Source organism: Hemitrygon akajei, chromosome 11, assembly GCF_048418815.1.
Source record: "Hemitrygon akajei chromosome 11, sHemAka1.3, whole genome shotgun sequence".
In the NCBI taxonomy this organism is placed as follows: domain Eukaryota; kingdom Metazoa; phylum Chordata; class Chondrichthyes; order Myliobatiformes; family Dasyatidae; genus Hemitrygon; species Hemitrygon akajei.
The window spans coordinates 12,158,206-12,179,190 of record NC_133134.1 but is presented as its reverse complement, the minus strand read 5'-3'; the positions used below and the strand labels follow the sequence as shown (position 1 = coordinate 12,179,190).

General features: G+C 39.9%; 1 protein-coding gene across 7 annotated transcripts in view; it reads right to left on the bottom strand.

Annotated features, from left to right (window-relative positions):
- Positions 1–20,985, bottom strand: part of traf7 (TNF receptor-associated factor 7) — a 100,512-nt gene that overhangs the window by 28,379 nt on the left and 51,148 nt on the right. For 6 of the 7 annotated variants that reach the window (XM_073060214.1, XM_073060216.1, XM_073060215.1 and 3 more), the window contains 9 exons: positions 20,335–20,453; positions 17,852–17,909; positions 16,835–16,926; positions 10,921–11,037; positions 10,379–10,471; positions 8,100–8,133; positions 5,625–5,808; positions 2,301–2,435; positions 790–1,007 (listed from right to left, as the gene is read on the bottom strand). In XM_073060214.1, the coding sequence (XP_072916315.1) occupies positions 790–1,007; positions 2,301–2,435; positions 5,625–5,808; positions 8,100–8,133; positions 10,379–10,471; positions 10,921–11,037; positions 16,835–16,926; positions 17,852–17,909; positions 20,335–20,415 (1,012 nt within the window). In that variant the 5' untranslated portion in view covers positions 20,416–20,453. Of the gene's footprint in view, positions 1–789; positions 1,008–2,300; positions 2,436–5,624; positions 5,809–8,099; positions 8,134–10,378; positions 10,472–10,920; positions 11,038–16,834; positions 16,927–17,851; positions 17,973–20,334; positions 20,454–20,985 lie in introns of all 7 variants that reach the window. The other variant, XM_073060222.1, reaches the window with a different exon arrangement.

Sequence of the window (20,985 nt, the reverse complement as noted above, 5' to 3'; positions counted from 1 at the left end):
TTATTTTAGAGATACACCATGGAACAGACCTTTCCATTCCAAGCAGCTGTGCTGCCCAGCAACCCACCTATTTTACCTTAGACAATTTGCAGGACAATTTGGAATGACCAATTAACTTACTAGCTGGTAACATCTTTGGACTGTTGGGAGGAAATGGGAGCATCCGAAGGAAACCCATATGCTCATGGGAAATACATGCAAATCATGAATGCCGGAATGCCAGAATTGGACTCTGAATCCCGCTCAATGTCAGAATCATAATGAAACAAACATTTACGGACTTGTAATATCTATTTAAAGAAAGGGTACTTGTTCCACTCTAGTCAATGGAATTGAGTGAAGACAATTTGATTAATAGAAACATAGAAAACCTACAGCACAATACAGGCCCTTCGGCCCACAAAGTTGTGCTGAACATGTCCCTACCTTAGAAATTACTAGGCTTACCTATAGCCCTCTATTTTACCAAGCTCCATGTACCTATCTAAAAGTCTCTTAAAAGACCCTATCGTATCCACTTCCACCACCGTTGCCGGCAGCCCATTCCACACACTCACCACTCTCTGAGTAAAAAACTTACCCTGACATCTCCTCTGTACCTACTCCCCAGCACCTTAAACCTGTGTTCTTTTGTGGCAACCATTTCAGCCCTGGGAAAAAGCCTCTAACTATCCACACAATCAATGCCTCTCATCATCTTATACACCTCTAATGGGTAATAGTCTTGCACAAATTAAACACTGGGAACCAAAGTTAAATTATTGGATTAAAACTGGTATTCTCACATACCAAATCTCAGCTCCAGAGACTTCTCCAGCTGGTCAAGTTTTTCAGAGAGTTTCCCCAGCATTGACCTAAGGAAGGCGATCTCCTGATCCTTTTGAGCCAGTCCAACTTGCATCTCATGAAAGCGATCATCCGTCTGCTGCAGGAACTCCTTCAGACCCTCAAACTTGCACACCTCCAGGTGGGCTTCGTAGGTGTCCTGGTTCCCCACAAACACACACCTGATTGAGGGATGAGAAAGGGGAACAGGCAATAAGTACCGAGTGGTTAAATTAGAGAACAGAAAATCCTGAGCAACACACACAAAATGCTGGAGAAACTCAGCAGGTCAGGTAGCATCTATGCAGAGGAATTAACAGTCGACTTTTCTGACTGAGACCCTTCAGCAGGGCTGGAAAGGAAGGGGGAAGAAGCTAGAATAAGAAGTGGGGGGAGGAGGAAGGAGTACAAACTAGAAGGGCAATTATAAAACGGTAATTTTTGTGCTTGGAGTTGATGCATTTCCAAAACGTGACAGTCTTACTTACAGCTTTGTTTTTTTTTTGCATTTAGAGAAATTGTGCAATGGAACAAAAAGCTTTTGGAATACTACAGTATAATAACCTAGCTTGTGATCTGTAAGACTGAACGCAAGGGTTAGCTACAGGATAAATGAAATAAAGACTTGAGTTCAGTTAAACTTGAATCAGCTCTTTTGGTAATCTGAATTGTGTAACTTCTATTGATGAAAGGACTAATGTTCAATAAGGAAGCACGGTTAGCGCAATTGCTTTACAGCACCAGTGATCACCAATTGTGGTTTGGTTCCTGCCACTCTCTGTAAGGAGTTTGCATGTTCTCCCCATGACCACGTGGGTTTCCTCTGGGTGCTCTGGTTTCCTTTTGTGTTCCAAAGATATACCAATGTATGAACACTACCTCACTGCAATTACTGGAAAGACAGTGAGGTGGTGTTCGTGGGTTGGCATATTACACATACATACACACAGTGCCTATAAAAAGTATTCATCCTCTCCCACCCCCGGAAGTTTTCTTGTTTTACAGCATTGAATTGCAGTGGATTTAATTTGGCTTTTATTCTCTTTCATGTCAAAGTGAAAACAGATCTCTATAAAGTGATTAAATTGCATTGGTGCCTATTCAGACAGGGTCCTTCAACATCTGCAGGTTACTAGCCATGTTCTGTGAATTGCATTCACTTTGTAATTCAATTTTAAATTCAGCATTTTGTTCCACTAACTACCACGTTTTAAGCAATTTGATGTTTAAAAAGAGAACCAGGAAAGAAGCCTGGCGACTCACACTCCATGATTTCAAAGTAGCTTCTTCCCTCCGCCATCAGGTCTCCAGGAACACAACCTCATTATCCCTTCTTTTTGCACAAATCAGTTTTGTACACGTTAGTAATTTTATGTCTTTGCACAGTACTGCTGCCAGATTTCACATTCTATAAGACATGATAATAAACCCGGTACTGAACCGATATTTTGCAAATATATTACCGTAATACTCACCCATATTTTGAGTGGGGACATTTGATGTGTTCACATTGTTTAAGATGGGAATCAAGATTCATTTTCAACAGTGGTGGGCAGTTGGGATTGTTCGGACAATGAACTGGCCTGTAGTCACAGCTGCCCTCGTGATCTCTGCAAAAAAGGCAAAATATTCTGGTAAGACAGTTTTACTTTTCCATTTATTATTCAGAGGAACTGCTCATTTCACTATTTGTAATAATTTCTCCATCACAATCATTTATGATTTTGGTACCAATGGCTCAGAGAGGAAACATCAACCCATTTAGAGTCATAGAGTTGTACAGCATGATGACACATCAACAATGCCGACCAAACCATCTATCTCACCTAGTCCTATTTGCTTGCATTTGGCCAATATCCCTCCAAACTTTTCCTATCTCTGTGAATATTGAGCACAGTTGCCAGGATCCTAAACTTAATCATCTGAAATCAACCTTAGTTTACTGAGGAGTGAGTCACCGAACTTGGACTCAGTGGTGGTCAAGTAACAACATACACCTATTGGCCAACTTTATTAGGTTCCTCCTGTACCTAACGTGGTGGCAACTGAGGGTATGCTCATGTGTTCTTCTCCTGTAGCCCAAGGTTTGATGTGATGTGTGTTCAGAGATGCTCTTTTGCACACCACTATTGTAACTTGTAGATATTTGAGTTACTGTTGCCTTCCAGTCAGCTTGAACTAATCTGGCTATTCTCTTCTGATCTGTCATATTAACAAGGTATTTTTGTCCACAGGACTGCCACTCACTGGATGCTTTTTGCTTTTTTGCATCATTCTCTGTAAACTCGAGACTGTTATGCATGAAAACCCCTAAAGAACAGCAGCTTCTGAGACCTGCCCATCTGGCACCAACAATCATTCCACAGTCAAAGTCCCTTAGATCACATTCTTCCCCATTCTGATGTTTGGTCTGAACAACATCTGAACCTCTTGACCATGTATGCATGCTTTTATGAACGGAGTTGCTGCCATGTGATTGGCTGATTACATATTTGCATTTACAAGTAGGTGTTCAAGGTACACTTAATTAAGTGCTGTGTGTATTTCTGAGTCACAATGGTGTGTGATTTGTGATTTGAAAACAAAACATCAGCTAGTGGTATTCCCATGTTCCTGTTGCTCCAGTCCCTCCTAATGGCATTGATTTGAGAACTGCTGTCAAGGGTAGCCTGGATGAGTAATTACTGTGCACTTTGTAGACAATCTACACTATAGCAATGGTCTGTTGATGGCAGAGGGAATGAATGTTTGTAGTGAACAGTGGAATACCAATGAAGTCCCATACAAAAATGGTGGAGCAGTTCTATTTAAGTTAGGCAGCATCAATAGAAGGGAACAAACAGTCAACGTTTCGGGTAAGACCTTTAATCAAGTCTGGTCCTGATGAAGGGTCTCAGCCCAAAACATTGACTTTTTGAGTTCCTTCACCATTTTGTGAACGTATTTGCTTTGGTGGTTACTCTCCCCACTTTTCTTAAACTTGAAGTACTATACGTGGCGAGAACTAAAGATTTTACTTCAAATGGAACTCCCCCAGTGCAACTCTGAAACATTTGTTTAGGTTATGCCGTCAACTTCATTCACTTTCTGGTGAACGAGGCAAGAATGGGCCAGGCAGGTACCTTGACATCTGCCACACTGGACCATCTTGGGTTTAATAGAACCTCTGTTCATAGAAATCAGAAACAGCACCAACCAACTTTATTAAATCATTTTAGATTACTTATAGATTTGATAAAAGTTTTAACAAGTTTAAGCTAATTAATATCTTCATACCCTGATTTCCAGTCCACATTGAAGAAGAAAACATACACTCAGTGGCCACTTTAAGTACAGGAGTGGAACCTGGCGTGGTCTTCTGCTGCTGTAGCCCAACCACTTAAAGGTTTGACATGTTGTGCATTCAGAGATGCTCCTCTGCACACCACTGTTGTTCCTGTCAGCTTGACCCAGTCTGGCCATTCTCCTCTGACCTCTCTCCTTAACAAGGCATTTTTGCCCACAGAACTGCTGCTCACTGGAATTTTTCTTTTGTTTTTCGCACCATCCTCTGTAAACTCCAGAGACTGTTATCCATAAAATCCCAGGAGATCAGCAGTTTCTGAGATGCACAAAACAACTCCATTCCACGGTCAAAGTCACTTAGATCAAACTTCTTCCCCATTCTGATATTTGGTCTGAGCAGCAACTGAATCTTTGACCATGTCAGCATGCTTTTATGCATTGAGCTGTTGCCATATGATTGGCTGTAGCTAATAAAGTGGCCACTGAATATATAGGAACATGGCTATCTGGATGCAAATTACAGCAGCTCTTTCCAGTTAAATTGGTACTCTCAAATGTGGTACTGTAATAAAGTTTAATCAAAATTATCTTTATTAATTAGATTTAGCAAGCAATCAGTGTATGTAATTACTTCATCTACTAAACCTCAAAATCAATTAACGGTGTGTTCCTTTATGACAGCTTTTGGGTCGAATGTTTGAGATGTGACGGAACTAGCTTATCTAATAAACCAGACAGAGAATTAAAAGAAGCAGGAATACTACCCAGAGGCAAGAGAAGCAAGTCTGAAAGTCACTGATTGACACGATCATCGACCGCTGTGTGAGATTACATAGACTTGGTCGACGGGGATGTTCCGTGACAGTACCTTTGTTATAAAGTGTGTAGGTGAAGTTAGGGTGATCAAGCTAGGGCTTTTCTCTCTGGAGTGAGAGAAGATGAGAGGTAACTTGACAGTGGTGTAAAAGATGATGAAAGGCATTGATAGAGTGGACAGCCAGAGACTTTTTTCCCCAGGGCAGAAATGGCTAACAGCAGGGGCTTAATTTTAAAGTGATTGGATGAAAGTATAAGGGGGGGGGGGGGGGGGGGGATGTCAGAGATAATTATTTTTTTACACTGAGAGTGGTGGGTGTGTGTAACGCCCAGCCAGGAATGGAAGTAGATAGAGGCAGATGCATTAGGACCATTTAAGAGACTCATAAGTCGGAACATGGATGATAGAAAAATGGAGAGCTATATAGGCAGGAAGGCTAAATCGATCTTAGAATAGGTTAAAGGGTCGGTACAACATCACAGGCCAAGGGTACATTGTTATTGTTACACAGTACATTGCTGTACTGTAATGTTCGATATTCCAAGCAAAAATTATCTTCTAAATCACATGGTTCCGTGTTGAAGTAATACTTCTGCATTCAAATTCAACTGTAAAATTGTGAAACCTTGCTCAAGATCAGCTTGCTGAATCAGCCAAGACAAAGTATGCCACTGTTTGATGATGAAGTACAACTTACTTTCGAGCACTCAACTTGACGGTAAATGGACATCCTCGTGGGTCAACCTCGAAGGCCCCTGGCTTTCCATTTGAAGCTGGCCTGCAGCCATACTTACAGTGCACAAACAACTCTCCAATCTGCTCAGCTACAGCTATGTTATTAACTACAACTGTCAGCTTTGCATTGTCAACAGGGCACTTTTCTGGGAACACACAAAAACAAAACTAATTAAAGCCAGGCAGCAACATTCAGGACAGAACATTTTCATTTACACGATATGCAGTAAAAATGCTTTAAACATATGATTCCCAAATAATAAAATACTCTGATATTTACATATTATTTATGTGATAGAAGTTTATAAAATTAGGAGAGGCATAGATGAAGACAAGTGAGTATTTTTTTCCAACAGTCGAAATGTCTAAACCCAGAGGGCAGATATTTAACACGAGAAGGGGAAAGTGTTCAAAATGAGTCTGTGTGGCAAGTATTTTTTGTTTAAAAACACAGAGATTGGCCTGGAATGTGCTGCTAGATGCAGTGGTGGAAGCAGATATGATATAGGTGTTTAAGAAGTTCCTAGATAGACACATGAATATGCAGAGAATGGTGGAATATGGACCATGTTTAGGCTGAAGGCTTTAGTTTAACTATGCATTGCTAGCTTAATTAATTTGGCACAACATCATGGGCTGAAGGGCCTGATCAAGTGCTGCACTGTTATAGAGTCATAATCTCATATAGCATAGAATCTGGCCATTCGGCCCAACCGGTTCATGTTGACCAAGATGACCATCTGAGCTAATCCCATTAGCCAACATTTGACCTATGACCTTCTACGTCTCTTCTCTCAATGTACATGTACAACTGTCTTTTAAAAGTTCTTATTCCACTTCCCTCAACCACTTCTTCAGGCAGTTAGTTCCAAATACCTGTTAACTTTAAAAAAAAAATTGCCCTTCAAGTTTCTATTAAATTTTTCCCTCTCACCCTAAACCTATGCCCTCTTGCTCTTGATTCTTCAAAGCTGGGACGAAGACTCAGTGCATTCACTCTGTCTATGCCCTCATGATTTTATGCACCTGGTAAGATTTAAATTTCTACGTGCTAATCTTTAAGTAGGTCGTGCATGTCAGTAAGACTTAGAGCAATCTTTCAGGAATCCTGATGAAGGGTCTTGGTCTGAAACAACAACTCTTTGTTCCTTTTCAAAGGTACTGCCTGACGTCTTTTTTTTAATGAGTTATTTTGGGTTTCTTTGTTTCATGTCTGCCTGTTAGGAGGCAAATCTCAAGGTTATATATGTAGACATACTTTGATAATAAATGTACTTTGATCTTTGAATTCCTCCTGCACTTTGTGTGTGTTACTCTGGATTTCCAGCATCTGCAGAATCTCTCATGGTTATATTTTACTTAATATTTATTTATTTACTTATTGAGCTACGTTGTGGAATAGACCCTTCTGACCCTTCCACCCACACCGCCCAGCAATCCCCTGATTTAACCCTAGCCTAATCATGGGATAATTTACAATGACCAATTAACCTACCAACCGGTATGCCTTTGGACTGTGGGAGGAAACCGGAGCACCCGGAGGAAACCCACATGGTCAGCGGGAGAACATACAGAGCTCTTTACAAGCGATGACGGGAATATCTTTGCTGAATTGTCTGGTGTGGAATATGTAAGCACATGGATGAAAGGAAAATAGTGCTGAATGTTAACTTGATCCTGGCATATGTCAAAAAGGTCGACACCACATGGTGGAACGAAAAGCCCATTCTGTGCTGTACTGTTCTATGTTCTATGGAATGTGGTGTTGGTTAAGAATAGATGTTGAGGGTTTGTAAATTGCAGTTGATCCGTCCAGGGAAGGTGAAGTTAGAAGAAAGCATACGAGAACCTAAAAGAGACAATGGGAATCCTGAAATTCTCGATTTCCAGCTTTGTGCTACATTATATTTCCTCTGTTATTACAATAACATCAGACTGGGACACGGAACAGGAATATACTTTAACCTAAAAGCAATAAAAGATACAGAAATACTGATGAAAATGGAAATCGTTGGCAATACTCAGCAGGTCGGTAGCACTGGGAACTGGGAAAAGTTTAATGTTCACATTCAAAGTAAATTTATCAAAGTGTGTACATCTCACCATATCCTACCCCAAGATTAATTTTCTTGCTTACACAAGCAAAGACATTTTTTAATTGGCAAAGAAGGCTGGGGGTGCGGAGGTGAGAATAAAGTGATAGGGCAGAGCCCAAGAGGAGGATGAAATATTAATGAAAGAAAAAATGAAGGCTATGCAGGAGGGAAGCATTAGATTGATCTTGGAGTAGGTTAAAACGTCAGCACACATTGTGGGCAAAGGGCCTGTACTGTGCTGTCTATGCTCTACATTCTATGCAATATTGCAGTGACACATGCTGATGTATTTTGGGAAATTTTGTGAGGTACCATATTCTGTCATACAAAATAGAACTTACCAGATGTTAAGGCGCATCTTCTGCAAAATGTGTGCTGTTTAAGACAACAAAAAGAAGAAAACTAGTGTTACCAAATGCCACTTACATCACTTTAAGAAAACTGAACAAGAATCTAAAGCTATGGATTAAACCAGTTTAGACCAGCAACATGTTTTGTGCTCTAAAGCCGATACACTAAGAGTTTCCTTCCTGACCTGATCAACAAAAAAAAACAATAAATGCCAGCTCTGTGAAACAGGGCAACATCCCAGATCAAACAACCGTAAATTCACTCACATTACTGTAAAAACTTTCAACAATTCCAGTACATAAACAGTGGCACAAAGTTTCCCAGCACTAACTATTGGCCTGCTAATTGCGAGCTTCATTTTTATGACAACATGCATTCACCTCTCCTTCCTAATGTGCACAGCTGCAGTAAAAACAGTCGCCACTTGGACGTCATGTCCAACGTTCCTGCTTCCTGTTAAAGGGACTTTCCATGCTATTAAGCAAAATTCACAGCTTCCTGAGAAAGGGCTTTAACACTGTAATAAACTGAAGACCATTTTGAAAATAATATCTCACGATAGTGTGAAGGATTGCCAATAAACCTGTGTTAAGTTTAGAAACAAGAACCCTCCTCTGTCTGAGAACATTTAATAAGCTAATAGAAAGAAGCAAGAATCAGACAGTGAATCAGTCATCCAACTCGCACCATACAAAAAGTAAATTAAACGAAAAGCTGGGTTCCACAAGCAGAGATTTAAAGCAAGCAATAATATTTGGTACATGCCAAGAACAAGATGTGAATCGTACTAAGTATGACAGGAGGTAGAGGAACCCTAAGTTCTACATCACCAGGTTCAGGAACTGTTATAACCCTTGAAACATCAGGCTCCTAAACCGCCATGGATAACTTCACTCGCCTCAACACCGAACTTATCACTGACCACAACCTAAGGACTCACTTTCAAGGATTCTAAAACTCACGTTCTCAGTATTGGTTACCTTTTTATTTGCATAACTAGACTTTTTTTTTTACACATTGGATATTTGTCAGTCTTTAAGTATAGCTTTTCATAAATTCTATTGTATTTCTTTAGTTTCCTGTAAATGCCTGCAAGAAAATGAATCTCAAGGTGGCATATGATAACATCTATGTACTTTGACAATGAAGTTATAACATATAACATTGCAACACAGTGCTGGCCCTTCAGTCCATGATGTTGTGCTGACCTTTTAACCTATGCTAAAGATTGCCCTAACCCTTCCCTCCTACATAGCTCTCCAGTTTTCTATCATCCAAGTGCTTATCTAAGAGTTTCTTAAATGTCCCTAATGGATCTGTCTTTACCACCAACCCTGACAAAAAACAAAAAATCCTCAGGATAGTATTTGGTGACATATACATACTTTGATAATAAATAAATTTACCTTTGACTGACATCCCTCGAATCACCTTAAAATTATGCTCCTTGTAGTTTCACTTTAAATTTGTTAACTGTCTTTCATTTTCAATCTGCATATTAATGTCAAAGAGTACTATTTACATCCCACTTCATGTTCTGACAAAGTAGAAACCTCCTTGCGAAAGTCAGGTATCAGAAATTCCAACAACCATTTGAAATGAACTCTTACTAAATAAAGTTGCCCAACAGAAATACTTAGAGGAAAATTATTCATGCTATCTACCCCTTCTCCAGCCTTAGCATACGACTGCAATTGAAAATATGGTCAAATACTTCTGTATTATTCTAAGTATACATCCAATGCTTACTTTATTAGTTACTTCCAGTATCTAATAAAGTGGCCACTGTGTGTATGTTTCTGGTCTTCTGCTGCTGTAGCCCATCCACGTCAAGTTTCTATATGTTGTGTGTTCAGAGTTGCTCTTCTGCACACCACTGTTATAACGTGTAATTATTTGAGCTGCTGCCCTCCTCGTGTCAGCTTGAACCAGCCTGGCTATTCTTTGATCACTCTGTGGGCAAAAGCAACTGAACCTCTTGCCCGTGTCTGCATGCTTTTATGCATAGAGCTGCTGCCACATGATTGACTGAGTAGATATTTGCATTAACAAACAGATGCACAGGTGTACCTAATAAAGTGGCCACTGAGTGTATTTCTTAGTGAAATGGATATTATGTAGAATTTCCCCACTAATAATTTGCCTAGATGTTTAATGGCAGAATTGCTGCTGCTTGGCTTATAAATATTAATAGCAAGTTATCCCATAACACAAACAAGCCATGAATGCATTCAGGAACTTAAATGATTTTAAGAGTAGATTTGCTTACTCCACATGTCGTGATGACAGGATCTTTGAACACACTGCAGCAAAGTTGGCAACATAATTTTACCGAAGGCTGTTCTGCAAAAACCAGAAGTTCCTGGAACAAGACCAGATCGCAAAATACAGGTAATCACCATATGAAATACAGGCGAGAAACATCACATTTTTGTAACGTTACTGATAATTTATTAGCTTACGCTTTACTTCTTAGGAATTATAAATCAGCTTAACTTTAGAATTCATCCATTTCACCAGTGATTCATCCTGTTATCTTGAAAATAGATTTGTTAAATAGACGATTCTAAATATCTGACAAATAATTATTTCAACGATCATCCAGATTGTTAAAGTAGCTGTACATTAACCCAACATAGATATATTATTGATGTAGTTTGGCTATTGCACCCCAGCTCTGGACTTAAATAATCATTTCACTTGGTGTATAAAACACACTCGAAATAGAGTAACTTCAGTTCACGCCCACTGCCACGTTAAACAGAACTCTGTTTTCTCTCCCTTTCCAAACCTGACACGATGTGCTCATACCTGCTCATCTTCCTCTTCATGAAGAGAAAACGTAGATCGGAGAGACATGCTTGATTCTGAGTGCAGGGACCGCACAGAGATGGCGGAATCTGACCGGCGCGGAGTACTGATTGGAGGCTACAAAAAGACATCACCGTCAGTTGCAATCCTTGCCTCAAGCACAAAGAGAATTACTTTTAAGTATAGCCAACACTGATCATTACTACAGACACCATTTTGATTGCCTACGAAGAGAAGTAGCCAATATTTAAATGTCAATTTTTGAAACTGACAAATGTCCAATGTGATAGTGATCTTTACATTAAAGTAGCTATTAAAATATTCTAATGAATTTGGTAGAAAGTTTTAGTTCTGTCCTTTAAACAAATATGAATATATTCAATGAATAAGTACAACTCTGAAGTTTCAACGGGAGATTGAGACTACAAACTGTTTTGCTGTTCTGTAAAACTTCAGCCATGTAAATTAATATTGCAAGATCTCGAATCCTGGAGGGAACACATCAAAATCCAGATCACTTTAGAGACTCAAATACGGTTAGATCTTGCAATGATAATTGTAAAGCGTAGCAAAGGAAAATCCAGGAACTTACATTCCCAGGTAAAAAAAGAAAAGAATTTACCTTGTAAATTGAATTAAAGTTGTGTTGTCTCCGTTTTGTTAAACCCTAGCAAAGGCACTGGCTGGGCTAACAATGACAACATAGGCATTGTGCAGCCACACTTGTGCTAATCACTGCAAACCTTTTGCCAAGTTTTTTTTCTATTCCACTAAATCTGGTGATTTCCTGCCATTCAATTAACATGAGTCGCACTTTGCCATTTCCTGTACTGGGGGCCTTACTGAGGGCAATAACGTATGCCATCAGCAGACTTTACAGAGATGTCTACACGAAAGTTTGTCTTGTGCTTGGAAACAGTTTAACAATTAAGATGGTACTTAAAATAAGCCAAGAAAATCCCAGAGGAACACTTAATAATACAAGCTAGCTGTATGAATAACAAACTATTTAATTTGTCTGAACCAAGACAGAGTGAGGAGCTGCTAGGAAAGGAAAAAGACAAATAGTCTTTTTTAAAAATATGAGGTGTGCAAATTATACAGGCAGAAAATGATCAAGGATGTTTAGGCTGGGTAACAGCTTCTTCCCCGATACTGCGAGACTTCCGAACACCTTGCTATCACACAGTACACACTATTTATGACAGCACCAGTAGCATTATACTGTTGCATATTTAATTATATGTTGTATATGCATTGATGTCAATTTGTATATCTACAGATTTTTAAAATTATGTTAATATTATTGTGTGGGTGGTGGGGTGGAGATACATCTCTACCAAAGGAGGTGTAAGGCGCTCCTTCCCTCCATTAGCCTGTAGGTCACCCTTGGGCAAGGTGTAGCACCTGCTTAGCCCGCTGATCAGGGTCACATGAAATCATGGGAGGAAAATGGTGGATGGTCATATGAGCAACTGGTGCATATCGTGAGTCCTGGTTTTGTGACCACTGACACCGGGCAGACAATCTCTGAAGAGTATTGATAATGACTGGGGTCACTCGTCTTGTAAAGACACCGCCCAGAAGAAGACAATAGCAAACTGCTTCTGTAGAATTTGCCGAGAACAACACAGTCATAGACCATGATTGTCCACGTCATACAACAAGGCACATGATGATGATGAATATTATTGTGTTAATATTATTTTATCTCTGTGATGTACGTGCTGAGTTTTGCACTTTTATCCCATAGGAATGTTGTTTCTTTTAGCTGTATACAAGTGTACAAGTGATATTGAATGGAGTTATTATCTGCCTATGCTTCAGGAAGGCATTGAACACCAGTCCACACGACAAACAGATTCACAGGCTGCAGACCCATGGGGAACTGAAACTATGTGTGGAATAATGCCAGACAGTTAAACAAGATTTTGGGTGGTGGGAAAGAACTGGTATGAAGTAAGAAAATACACTCAGTGACCACTTTATTAGGTACATCTTCTCATTAATGCAAATATCTGATCAGCCAATCAAGCAGCAGCAACTCAATGCAGAAAAGCATGCGGACATGGTCAAGAGGTTCAGTTGTTGTTCAGACCAAACATCAGACTGGGGGAAGTCAATCTGATCTATGTGACTGACTGTGGAATGATTGTTGGGGGCAGGTGGGGTGGTTTTAGTATCTCAGAAACTGACAACCTCCTGAGATTTTCGCAGAGTTTACGAGATCAGTGCAAAAAACAATAAAAGCATCCAGTGAGTGGCAGTTCCGTGGGTGAAAATGTCTTGATAATGAGAGAGGTCAAAGGAGAATGGCCAGACTGGTTCAAGCTGACAGGAAGGCAACAGTAACTCAAATAACCACGCGTTACAACAGTGGTGTGCAGAAGAGCATCTCTGAATGCACAACATGTCGACCCTTGAAGTGGATGGGCTACAGCAGCACAAGACTGCACTGGGTTCCACTCTTGTACCTAATAAAGCAGCCAATCTCTACACCCAGTGGCCATCAACGGAGTCACATGAGATGAGTTAAGGTACAGTACTTACAAACTACTTAAGAGGGTGGTATATTGTCCAAGGTACCTCTTTCTGAAAATGGTAACAAATTGGATGCAGTGCAAAATGATTCAAATGAACACAAAGTCATCCAGGGCATGCACAGGCAGAAAGATGGCAAATGGGGCCCAATGTGAAGAAGCATGAGTTCATGAGGTAGAACACAGAAATGCACAGTACATGCCCTTCAGCCCCACCGTGTTGTGCCAATCCATGTGTCAGTGAGAGTGTGGGAATACATGAGGTAATAGAAGGGGAGATATTTTAGGGAATCTGGCACATGAGGTGGTGAACACAGTAAATACAAATATTGGTTCATACAGCTAAGGATATAACTTCAAAGCCGAGGAAAGAGATGCTGTAAACAGTAAGTTCTAACTGGATCCTGTGAGGCGGTGTTCAGTTTTATCTGTCTACAGGAAGGAAGTACGAACATTAGCAGGAAAACAGAGAGATAGCAGTTTGATGTACCAACACAGCAAACAAGTTGCCAAGAAAACTAAAGCATTTGGGTAGAGGAGAATTTTATAATATATCTAATATTTTTAAAGACATTGAAGAACTGGGGCTCTTCAAGTAGACACAGGATTGAGGATAAAGTGATTTTTAAGAGTCGCACAGGTCAGAAATAGACCCTTTAAACCACCATATCCATGCCAATCACCTATCTATTCATATTCCTTCCAACAAGTGGTCCATAACCTATATGTCTTGGTGATTCAAATGTTCATCCAGATTCATATTAAATAATGTGTGTGATTACTTGGCTACACCACCTACTCAGACAGGGTGTTCTAATTGCAAACAGTGGAGTGAAAAATAATCCCTCAAATTTTTCCCTAACCAACTAACTCATTACTTTCTTAAATGTACAGTGTCTATCAAAAGTATTCAAACCTCCCTCCCCCAGAAGTTTTCATGTTTTATTGTTTTACAACATTGAATCACAGTGGATTTAATTTGGCTTTTTTGACACTGATCAACAGAAAAAGACTCTTTTGTGTCAAAGTGAAAACAGATCTCTACAAAGTGACCTAAATTAATTACAAATATAACACACAAAATAATTGATTACACAAGTATTCACTCCCCCTCTCCTTTTAATATAACACATCGAATCATCAATTGGTGCACCCAGTTGGTTTTAGAAGTCACATCATTAGTTAAATGGAGATCTGCTTTTGGAGACCTGTGTCAAGGTGTTTCAATTGATTCGGGCAAAGATACACCTTTATCTGGAAGGTCCAACTGCTGGTGGGTCAGTGTCCTAGCAAAAACTACACCAAGAAGACAAAAGAATGCTCCAAACAACTCCACAAAAAGGTTATTGAAAAGCATGTCAGGAATAGGATAGAAGAAAATTTCCAAGTCACTGAATCCCTTGGACTGCAGTTAAGTCAAGCATCAAGAAATGGAAAGAAAATGGCACAGCTGTAAATTTGCCTAGAGCGGGATGTCCTTGAAAACTGAGTGACTGTGGAAAAAGGGGACTAGTGAGGGAGGCCACCAAAAGACCTATGACAACTCTAGAGGAGTTACAAGCTTCAGTGGCTGGAATAGGAACAGTGGCAATACAATGACCCCAAGCATAAAGCCAAAGGAATGGCTTAAAAATAACAAAAGTTAATGTCCTGGAGTGGCCAAGTCAGAGTCCAGACCTCAATCCAATTGAGAATTTGTGGTTGGATTTGAAAAAGGCTGTTCACTCACGATCCCCTTACAATCTGACAAACTTAGGCAGCTTAGTAAAGAAGAATGGGGAAATTTGCAGTGTGCCGATGTGCAAAGTTGAGAAAGACCTATCCACACAGACTCAAGGCTATGATTGCTGGCAAAGGTGCATCCACTAAATACTGACTTGAAGGGGGTGAATATTTATGCAATCAATTATTTTGTGTTATATATTTATAATTAATTTAGATTACTTTGTAGAGATCTGTTTTCACTTTGACACAGAAGAGTCTTTTCCTGTTGATCTGTGTCATAAAAGCCAAATAAAATCCACTGTGACCCAATGTTGTAAAACAATAAAACATGAAAACTTCCAGGAGGTAGGGGTTGAATATTTTTTTTTATAGGCACTGCATATCTTCTGGTTTGAGACATCTGTTTTATAGGTAAAGCTTTTACACTAACCACTCTATCCTCAGCCTCGAGGAAAACAAACCCAGCCTACCCAGCCTCTCTCGTCTTAGGAAACAATTCTGGCAAATTTTTCTCCAAGCCCTCGCCAGTGTATTTATGTCCCTCCTAAAGTGTGGTGACCAAAACTCCAACTGATTGAAGATCAAAGATTAGCTTTATTTGTCACACGTACATTGAAACATCTAGTGAAATGAATCGTTTGCATCAAATCAAATCAGTGGATTGTGCTGGGCAGCCCATAAGTGACACCACGCTTCCGGTGCCAACATAGCATAACCACAATTCTTTAACCTTAACTGTACACCTTCGGAACGCAGGAGGAAACTGGAGCATCTGGAGGAAACCCACGCGGTCATGAGGAGAATATAAAAACTTACAGACAGCGGCAACCTAACCAAAGTTTTTGAAAGTTGTATCATGATCTCCAATGCTCTTTTCTATGTTATGTCCTGACCAATTAAGGTCAGCAACCTATGATGCCTTTTTCCACTTTATCAACCTGCGCTGCCCTTTTTAGGGATCCACGGACCAAGGTCTTTCTGGTCCTCAATTCTTCCTTGGCCTCTATCACTCATGGTTTATTTCATGATTTATGCCCTACCCTAATTAAATAAAAATATAAAGATGATTGCAGGTACTGGGAATCCAAAGCAATACACATAAAATGCTGGAAGAACTCAGCAGGTCAGACAGTGTCTATGGAAATGAACGTTTCTGGCCGAAACCCTTTTCAAGACTGGAAAGGAAGGGGTAAAATGCCAGAATAAAAAGGTGGGGGGGGGGGCAGAGGAAGGAGGATAGCTAGAAGGTGATAGGTGAAGGCAGGTGGGTTGGAAAGGTAAAGAGCCGGAGAGGAACGAATCTGATAGGAGAGGAGAGTGGACCAGAGGAGAAAGGGAAGGAGGAGGGGCTCAGGGGGAGGTGATAGGCAGGTAAGAGGCCAAAGTGGGGAATAGAAAAGGGGAGGGGAAGGGAAATTTCATTTTTTAACTGGAAGGAGAAATCAATGCCATCAGGTTGAAGGCTACCCAGATGGAATATAGTGTGTACTCCTCCATGTTGCTGATCTTGGCAAAAGAGAAGGCCATGGACTGTCACTCTTCCTCTCCCTCTCTCATTTATTAGGATTATGACCGGTTATTAATCCTGGAGCAGTTGAGCAAAGGGTCTGGAAGAAGAGAAAAGCTTAGGGTATCAATAAAATACATACCATTGCATCATCCTCATCCCGGGGTGAATATGCCAGTGTGCTCGAGGAAGATGGAGTCCTCCGATGCTGCTTGAAAGTATTTGTTCCATCAGCTGTATATGAAATAGGTAAAATGATTTCACCTTCACTTTAAAATCATGAGAAGACACACAAAAATGTTGATATTATCGGGGAGGGAAAGGGGAATGAAAACAATCAGGTCCAGAGGATGCAATGTGCCCGGATGATGGATGAGGTAGTGTTCCTCAACCCTCAATGTAATGGTGCAGGAGCCTACTGACCGGTAGGTTAGAGCGGACAATGGTAGGCAATGAGGAGCTCAGGGTTACTCCAGCAGAATGAGCACACATGCTCTGTAAAGTGACCATGTTTGGTCTCTCTAATGCAGAGCAGACTAACTTATGAACATGTGAAACAGTACATTAGACTGGAAGAGATAAATTATTTATCAATACATTGCCCCTCAGCAGGTTAGGGGACTGGATTTTAGTAATTTGCCCTCAATCTACAAGTTCCAGGTACCGTTTACAACAGCTTTATCAAAGTTTTCCTTAAACTTCATAACAAAGATATTCCTTTGTCAATTACTTGAAAAAAAACTGTCAGCCTTGCAAGGCATAAGTTTATTTTTATAAACTCTGCAGCCTCTGATAACTACCTAACTTTAAAGAGTAAAACATGCAAAATCACAAAGAAGCAGATGAAGATTCTGGACCTGTGAAGCTTCGACTGTCCATTTCCTTCTACAGATCCTGACTGATTTGCTGAGTTCCTCCAGCAGTTTGCTTTTGGCTACAGATTTCAGCATCTATAGTCTTCTGTGTCTCCTTGGCATAACTGGTGTTCCTAACAAGATTAACTCTTGATTTTTGTATGACGGTGCACAGTTAACTGTGTCATTAGATTAGAATAAGAAAAGATGAATTGATGTTATGGAGTTAACTAAATAAGAGGGGAGAAGGGAAAGGGGAGAGGGAGGGGGAGAGGAAGGCAGAGTTGCAATTTGTTCCTCCTTACCTTTAGTGATGGTGGTGACAGTGGAATATGCTGGACCAAACGTTGTTTCCATTCTTGTCTGTTTTTGAAGGAAAAATAAAAAACTTTAATTCTTGGGTTTGAGAAAGAGGGTGTAGAGGTTCTGCAATCAATAGGAAAGACAGATTTTCACATTGACTCATTTATTGTTTCAATAGCAAATGAATACTATAATAGCACCAGAAGGAAATACATGAGCCTAAAGACATACACTCAACACTTAAGGAAAATCTTCTTCCCCTCTGCCATCAGATTTCTCAAAGGTCCATGGGCCCATGAACGTTACCCCGTTATTTCTCTTTTGCACTATTAATTTTTTTATTGTAGCTTATAGTAATGTTTTATATCTTTCACTGTAAAAACAACAGATTTCATGACACATCAGTGATAATAAACCCGATTGTGAATTAACAGCAGTCTACTGGAAAGAGGTTAATGATATTAGCAATGACTATAAGGATAAATGAATCTCAGGGTATTATATGGCAACATACAGTATAACTAATTTGGTAATAAATTTACTTTGAACTTTGGAAATTACTTTGTGTCACAAACTATGTGGGAGAGGTTATTATGAAATGATAATGCTTTAAATTTAATGTAATCTAATTACTCTTTCACACCAATGAAAGAGACAGCTGTGGAAATAGCAGATTTCCTGACTGCCATCTGGCATAATGCCACTATTTAAGAAGAGAGGGGAAGGAAGAAAATAGGGATTAAAAGACCAGTTAGTGTGACACCAGTTGTAAGGTAAAGAAATGGTAGCAGTACACTTAGAAATAATAAAATGGTGGGGTACAATCTATAATTTAAGGAGGTTAATGTTGTTTACTGTCAACTCTTATGCCATTCTCATTGAATGTCTGTAAACATTCAGTAAGAGCAGCAACTGAAGTTAGATCTTTTCGTCTCCACCAAGCGTGGAGAAGACCAAGGAAATGATTCTGGACTTTAGCAAAGAGCAGATAAACCATCTCCCTCTGCACATCCATAGCTCCTTCATAGAGAGTTAAGTACACCAAGTTTCTGGGAGTTCACATCACAGCTGACCTCACCTGATACCCCAATATCACCTCCCTGAATAAAAAGGCACAGCCGTGCCTCCACTCCCTGAGGTGATTGAGGCAAGCAGGGCTCCTCCTCACCCCATCTTACAGGAGCACAATTGAGAGCGTTCTCACAAGTTGCATCTCCATCTAGAATGGGAGTAGCAGAGCACTGGACTGGAAGTGCCTACATTAAGGACTGTGCAAACGGCTGAGAGGATCATAGTGGTCTCCCTGCCATCGATCAGGGAGATTTATCAGGAGTGCTGTGTACACAGGGCCCTGATAATTATCAAGGAACCCACCCATCCATCCAGCATCCTCTTTGACTTACTACCATCAGGCAGTGGACTCTGATGAATAAAAGCAAGAATGGTCAGGATGAGGAACAGTTTCTTCCCCAAGGCCATCAGGCTTCTAAACTACCGACAGCATCACTTTCAAAGTGTCACTGGATCATTTGTGCTGTATCCTACAATATTTAATTCATGTACTTTACTTTGTTAATCTATGCATAATTCATTTGTACTAAATTACTGTGTGTTAAGTGTACTACTGTGCTTTACACTCTGGTCTGGAGAAACATTGCCTCGTTTGGTGATATACATGTATATAGTTAAATGACAATACACTTGACTCGATTGGAAATGTCAGTGGAAGCTTTATCGCCCTTTCCTTGCCACACTCAGATGCTGCAGAATATTTTGGTTAGTAAGACAGCAAAACTTCATGGGCAATTTTACCCCTCCCCCCACCCTAATCTTGTCTCATTGGGTTCCTCAACCTTAGCCAATTCCACCTAAATGAGATCTGCACAGTTCCCATTCTCTACCAATGTCAGATACACTCAGTGGCCATTTTATTAGGTACACCTGATTATTAATGGAAATATCTAATCAGCCAATCACGTGGCAGCAACTCAATGCATTAAAGCATGCAGACATGGCCAAGAGGTTCAGTTGTTGTTCAGATCAAACATCAAAATGGGGAAGAAATGTGATCTAAGTGACTTTGACCATGGAATGATAGTTGGCATCAGACGGGTGGTCTGAGTATCTCAGAAACTGTTGATCTCCTTGGATTTTCACACACAGCAGTTTTTAGAATTTATAGAGAAAGCAACTAAAAACAGAAAGACATCCAGTTCTGTAGGTTAAAGTGCCTTGTTATTGAGAGAGGTAGAGGAGAATGGCCAGACTGGTTCAAACTGACAAGAAGACGTCAGTAACTCAAATAACCACACGTTACAACAGTGGTATGCAGAAAAGTTGCATTATTCAATCTGTTCTAAGGTTTTGGAGACTACCATTTGGAAAAAAAAAGGCATCGTCAGAAAGTAAGTTAGTTGTAAGCTTTTGGGTTTTGCTACCCAAGCAACAATTCTGTTTCAGATGAGAGCTCAGGTGTGATACTTACAATACTTGTACTGTCAGCAGTGGGTATATTTGTCACACCTCCAGAGAAACGGTGGTAGCGATTGCTCTTGGTTGAGGTCATAATCTAGAACAACAGCCAGTCTAGTTCAAGTCCATTTCCTATGTTATTGGAAAGAAAAAGGAAAGTTACTGAAGTTCACTAAGTTCACTGGTGAAGTAAAAAGAATCTTTTAAAATACATAATATCAGATATTTACAGTAGCAGTACAATGTTTACTACAACATAAGAGCAAGAAAGCATCAAAAACCACTTCATAATATTAATTCAGTAACATTATGAAGATGATGGAATATCATTCTGATGGAAGATTTATTGATCGATTCTGCCAATGCAGCAAGTTGTGATGTAGTAAATGGAATAAAAATTTAGAAGTGTTTCTCACTACAGAGTGGTCCACTATACTACATCAAATGTAACAATTACCTAATCAACAAATCACTGAAGTTTTGAGACATTTCAGGTCTATTTCAATGCTCTTAACCAATCATTTGTCAAAATATAATCGCAGAAACTATTCAGATGTGTTGCTCATCAGCCTTGTACTTTCATCATTTTTTGTACGGTCACTGCTCATCAACACACAGGTTAAGTTCAAATTGTACAATGATACACTGTGAACAAACATTTGGG